General features: G+C 37.3%; 1 protein-coding gene across 1 annotated transcript in view; it reads left to right on the forward strand.

The window, feature by feature from the left end:
- Positions 1–5,141, forward strand: part of ARSB (arylsulfatase B) — a 64,443-nt gene extending 59,302 nt beyond the window's left edge. Inside the window, exons 7-8 of the mRNA XM_010005425.1 lie at positions 3,504–3,632; positions 4,876–5,141. Of these exons, the coding sequence (XP_010003727.1) occupies positions 3,504–3,632; positions 4,876–5,141 (395 nt within the window). The remainder of the gene's footprint in view (positions 1–3,503; positions 3,633–4,875) is intronic.
- The last annotated feature ends 1,405 nt before the right edge of the window (positions 5,142–6,546 follow it).

Raw genomic sequence — 6,546 nt, forward strand, 5'->3', positions numbered from 1 at the left:
TTGAGTATTATTTAGGCTCTGTTTACACAAGCAGTATGTGATAATGGAAATAAAAGAACTAAGCTGAAGTTTTAATAAGGAGCAAGCAGCCAGACTTTTAAAGTATTTAGATAATAAGCTACTTTTGTGGGTAGTGGGAATTGGCCACCATTCATTTTAAAAACTCATCCTGGAACAATTTTTCAGGCTCTTAAGACTAAGGATGGTCTTGAAATATGATATAAACTCCAAAGTCATTTACCAAGGGCAACGTTTTCTGAAGGACTTGTTTTTTCTGTCGATATATATGAGCTATTTGAATACTTTTTTTTGTGAACTCCAAAGAAAACACTAAAATACTTAGATTAATTTGTTGTAGCATTAAATATTTGAAAGTGAATACCTGAATGAAATTTCGCTGCTTTCTTAACTAACAGAAGTTGTATCCTTTCCCAAGAGACACTTAATAAGAAATACAGCATCTGGTGAGGATCTGAAGCTGGGCTTCAGGAAAATAGCTTTTTTTTTGAAAATAAGAAAATCAGTGGCAAAGGCTGTGGGATTTTTTATTTTTTATTTTTTTTTAAGGTAAAGAGAAAACTTTACTATATCATTAGCCATTGGTATGCTGTTGATCAAATGGCAGAAAAATAAAATCTGTAGCCTATTTGCACAAGCAAAGCATCACATTTTTTAAATACAGGCCTACAAGGAGAGTATGCAGGCATGTGAATACATGTATCAGTAAAAGGCATCTGTCCTCTGACTGCTGATTTAGTCTGTAGGGCTGTTCTGACTGCCTGGTCAACCATACTGGGAAAAAAAAGAAGAAAGAAACCTCTCAAAATGTAGACCCGTTGCACAGAAAAACTGCTTAGATGCTATAAGAATTAACATTTTATCGGTCAAAGGAAATAAAAAGAATATGACTTCTTTAATCTGCCAAATTGGAAATGGGATCCCTGTAAAACTCATATGGCGAGGGAAAAAACTGTCCGGGCATTCTGCATTTCACCTGCACTAGCAAAAGCTGAAGAATAAGAACAGAGGCAGAAACTTAACTGCTGGACCGAAGGCAAAGTCAGGTAAATGTGAGGGAAGGAATATCTGAACTTAAGGTGAAGCTCTTATAATGGGAAGAAAAAGAACTCATATCAATCAGTATTTTTATTTTAGTTTTGTATCTGGTGCTTATATAATGTAAAAACCTGGCAGTCCTATAAATATAAATAAATAGAGCATTCAAACAAGCATCAGTCTATTTTTCATGGCAGATATGTCTGATAAAAGTTGACCTGTACTGCCTATGAAGTGATACATTTATCTGAATAATGGATACTAGATTTCTTTGGCACAAGGCTTGCAGTGGGTGAGTTAATATGACTGTCAGAGCTCCCTTTATAATAGCTCAACATGAGGTCATTATCTTTTTCTCTTCCAGAATTTTTGCTGAAAGATAATAACCCACCAAATAACTTCAACTAGAAGCTTTGGTAAATGCATTTCTTAGTTTAGGAGTTTGGTTTTGTTACCTGGACCAAAAAAAGGGTTTAAAGAACTTATCTTCTTGAATATTTTTAAGTTTCATGCATGGTGTTCTAAGGATATTTTGTGAAGTATATCCAAAATTACAGTCTTTTATACTGTTTGTTTGAAGTGTTTTAAATAATTTATCTTGCATAATACAATGGCTTCATATACTGTAGCTCAGCAACGAGAAACATGTTCTCCATGCTAAACCTTAAAACCAGAAATGCAGACTCATGTAATTTTTCCTTTAGACCAAGCATCAAAATTGTAATTTTGATAAGTAATGTTTAAAAAACATGGTGTTTTTTTTTTTATCTGCTGAATGTCTTTTAATCTCCTGAATGTACTCTTTAAAAAAGTAGATGACAAAAATTACTATCTGCAGTAGCAAACAGTATGACAGAGTTATAAACTACATAATTATGTTGAAAAGTAAGCAATATTAATCTTCAAACTGTGTTGTATCTGCTACAGACATCCCATGACTGTGCTGGGATTTATCTTTCCAAATAAATTCTTCTGGGGGTACTTATGAAGTTTTCCTTGTTTGTATAAGAGTTTGGGATTTTTTGCCATCTGCTTCAGTGCTTCATCATCTAAGATGAGCTGAGCCCTCCCCAGTCTGTGTATGCATACTTTAAACAATTAGTCCCCTTGTATGGCCTTATTTTCGGGGAACTTTATACAAGACTGATGCAAACGGGGATCTTGGTTATGCGCAGAAATTGATAATTAAAGAAAAACCTATTCAAAGATTAAAGCTCAGTAATACAATACCTTCATAAAGAATAAAAAAATTTGTCCCAGCTTTTCCTTTCCCAACCTTCTGTTGTTCTCTTCTGTCAGTTGTATATTTGCCCCATGGTGGTGTACAGAACTTACTCTTTTTAGAAACCTCCAGTTCTGCTTCTAAAATTTGACCTCACATAATCATTGTACATCTCATGGACTCTCTTTTTCATTTCAGTGGCAAAAATCTGTCAGCTGAGTCCTTCAAATTCCCTAAACTGATTACAAGTCATATTTTGAAAGATGTTAGAAAATCAACATTGGTTTCTCTCCGCCTCCTGATGTCTTGTTTCTAGTCAGATTATAGAGTTGCCTTCTGGTAGTCTTGCTAGACAGGCATCTACTGATTTAGTAAATATAAAATTCTTAGATTTGATGTGTTAAATGCCTATCTTCTTCATGAAAGCTGATACGAAAGATGGGTTGGGTGCTCCTTAAGTCTATGTCTGACTCTCCTGGTATCAGAAAAGACCTGGTCTCATGATCATCCCTTCTGTATACATGTTAATTTTTTTCTGAGCTCCCCACTATAAGGAGCTTCAGGATTTCTTTTGAGAGGGAGTTGAACATAGTTGATACTTGAGAGTTTTCTGCAGTATCTGAATATGGGGCCACATCATATGTGACTCTACCAAAACCATGATGAAGACATGCTTCATACTTTGTCATGCCCATACCTTGCTCTCCAGATACTGATCTCTGTGAATGTAGCCAGGTCAGTCTGCAAAGATTGTGTGCAGATACAAGTCAGGAGATGGGACTTTGTCCCCAGAGTGATAGAAGAGAATTAACAAGAGTATTGACTCAGGATGTTGTTCAATCCTAATCCTAAAAGGCAAAAGATATAGGCACTTGTATGAGCACATTTAGTAATTCCAGTCAGGAGCATTCTTAGTATAGTTATATGAGATATCCATGTAGTATCTGTAAATTAAATTAGCCCAGTTATTTAGATTCAAGAGTGACATTTTGTACTAATAACTTTTTGGGGTGCAGTTCAAGTTCTGAGTTAAACACATCCAGTGAATGATAGCACAAGTCTTTTGCATATGTATATATATATATGTGTATATATATATATAAAATAAATTCTTTATCCCATACACAGAAATAAATGGATTATACTGCTCAGTTATACAACAGCATTCTAAAAAATTGCTTCATGAATACACTCTGTACCTAACTTAGTTTACTGTTTCATTAAGGTCTTGGCATTGACAACAGGATATCTTTACCACAGAGCAATTCTTCTCCATGGGATGACACACTTTTCAATATATCCATGCATGCAGCAATCCGACGAGGAAAATGGAAGTTACTAACAGGATATCCAGGTAACAAAGTAACTCCTTTTTGTGCAGTGTGTCATATCTCCCACCTGCCCCAAACACAGTTTAATTCTGTTTAATGTATTTTCATTTCTTTCAGTTATTCCGCTAAGTTCTCATATTTTTTAATCATGTGCAAAAATCTAGAAGGGGCACTTCTAAAATACAAGCAAAACAACATATTCTTTCATTTTGCAAATATTTTGTATACAAATGACCTTCACAGGAGTGGAAAAACTATTATAGAATTACAGAATGTCTCAAGTTGAAAGGGATCCATAAGGATCATCGAATCCAAGAAGAAAGTCCATTAAATTACTTGATACAAAATTAAGGGACATGGAAGTTTGAATACCACTGTTGCTGCTTTTTGTATAGAGAAGACCTTACATACAGATAGCTCTGGACTAGAGAGACTCTGGTGCTGGACTCGCTGGAGTTTGTCAGTAACAATTCTGCATCTCCACACTGCTGCTCCATTATAAAATAAATTCTTTATCCCATACACAGAAATAAATGGATTATACTGCTCAGTTATACAACAGCATTCTAAAAAATTGCTTCATGAATACACTCTGTACCTAACTTAGTTTACTGTTTCATTAAGGTCTTGGCATTGACAACAGGATATCTTTACCACAGAGCAATTCTTCTCCATGGGATGACACACTTTTCAATATATCCATGCATGCAGCAATCCGACGAGGAAAATGGAAGTTACTAACAGGATATCCAGGTAACAAAGTAACTCCTTTTTGTGCAGTGTGTCATATCTCCCACCTGCCCCAAACACAGTTTAATTCTGTTTAATGTATTTTCATTTCTTTCAGTTATTCCGCTAAGTTCTCATATTTTTTAATCATGTGCAAAAATCTAGAAGGGGCACTTCTAAAATACAAGCAAAACAACATATTCTTTCATTTTGCAAATATTTTGTATACAAATGACCTTCACAGGAGTGGAAAAACTATTATAGAATTACAGAATGTCTCAAGTTGAAAGGGATCCATAAGGATCATCGAATCCAAGAAGAAAGTCCATTAAATTACTTGATACAAAATTAAGGGACATGGAAGTTTGAATACCACTGTTGCTGCTTTTTGTATAGAGAAGACCTTACATACAGATAGCTCTGGACTAGAGAGACTCTGGTGCTGGACTCGCTGGAGTTTGTCAGTAACAATTCTGCATCTCCACACTGCTGCTCCATATCTGAGAACTGACCCTTTGTCTGTTTCTGTTTCTGCAGGCTGCAGTCACTGGTTCCCTCCACCATCTTTGTTTAATAAGTCAGAGATTGAATCATCTGATCCACCAACAAAGAGACTATGGTTATTTGATATTGTTCATGATCCTGAAGAGAAAAATGATTTGTCTGAAAAATATCCTCACGTGGTGGAAAAACTGCTCTCACGGCTTCAATTTTATCATAAGCGTTCAGTGCCCGTATTTTACCCTGATGAGGATCCCCACTGTGATCCAGCAGCAGCTGGGGCTTGGGGTCCTTGGGTATAGTGCACAGCCCTGCATCCTACAAAATAACCCTGTAGCAGAATCTGGTTTATAGATTCAAGGTCCTAGTCAAATATTTCTTACCTTGTTCATTAAACTATTGCTAATTGTGAGCACATTCCTGGAGTATTTCAAGTATTTCTGACTCTTAAAATATTTTGGGAATCTTATTTCAGTTTTTTCCTAATCTGTCCTTCCCAATAAATCGTATGAGAAATCTTGGTTAAATCTGTTTTCAAATATTCTTATCCCAGAATATGCTTTTAATGCAGAAGGTAGAACATTTCTTGTTGAAAACTCTCTTGTTGAAAGAGATTACATTTTTTAAAAAGCTGCAGTGAATCATGGCAGCGGTTACCCAGAATTCATCTATCTTGGGGAATAAACTGTCTTTGATTTCATGTTTGTTCAGAAGACAAAATGTATTGGAAGCTGTTACATATTTTAAAAAACACACCAAAACCAACAAACAACAAAACAACAAAAACAAACAAACAAACAAACAAAAAACAAGCCACCAAAAGCAGTGGACATAATACTTTTTGCTTTTAACATAGAATCATAGAATTGTTTGGGTTGGAAGGGAGTTAAAGATAATTTGGTTCTAACCCCCCTACATGGGCAGGGATACCTCCCACTAGACTAGTTTCCTCAAAGCCCCATCCAATCTGGCCTTGAACACTTCCAGGGATGGGCCATCTACAGCTTCTCTGGGCAACCTGTCCCAGTGTCTTACCACTCCCAGAGAAAAAAATGTGTTCCTAATGTCCAACCTAAATGCCCACTCTTCCAGTTTAAAACCACTTACCCTTCATCCTATTTATACATACTCTTGTAAAAAGTCCCTCCCCACCTTTCCTGTAGGTCCCCTTCAGGTACTGGAAGGCTGCAATAAGGTCTCCCTGGAGCCTTCTCCAGGCTTAACAACTCCACCTCTCTCAGCCTAACTTCATTAGGGAGGTGCCTCAGCCCTCTCATCATCTTCATGGGCCTCCTCTGGGCTTGATCCAGCAGCTCCTTGTCCCTCTGTTGAGATCCAAGAACTGGACACAGTATTCCAGGTGGGTTCTCACAAGAGCAGAGTAGAGGGCCCTGCTGGCCACACTTCTTTTGATGCAGACCAGGACATGGTTGGTTTTCTGGGCTGCCAGCACACATTAGCAGCTCATGTTGAGCTTCCTATCAAGCAACATCCCCAGGTTCTTTTCCTCAGGGCTGTTCTCAATCCATTCTCCTTCCAGCCTGTATTTGCACTTGGGATTGCCCCGACCCAGGTGCAGGACCCTGCACTTGGCCTTGCTGAACTTCATGAGATTGGCACTGGCCCACCTCTCAAGTCTGTCAGGTTCCCTCTGGATGGCCTCCCTTCCCTCCAGTGTGTCAACCACACCACACAGCTTGATGTCAT

The sequence above is a fragment of the Chaetura pelagica genome, unplaced genomic scaffold (assembly GCF_000747805.2).
Source record: "Chaetura pelagica isolate M959 unplaced genomic scaffold, ChaPel_1.0 scaffold37, whole genome shotgun sequence".
Lineage (NCBI taxonomy): Eukaryota > Metazoa > Chordata > Aves > Apodiformes > Apodidae > Chaetura > Chaetura pelagica.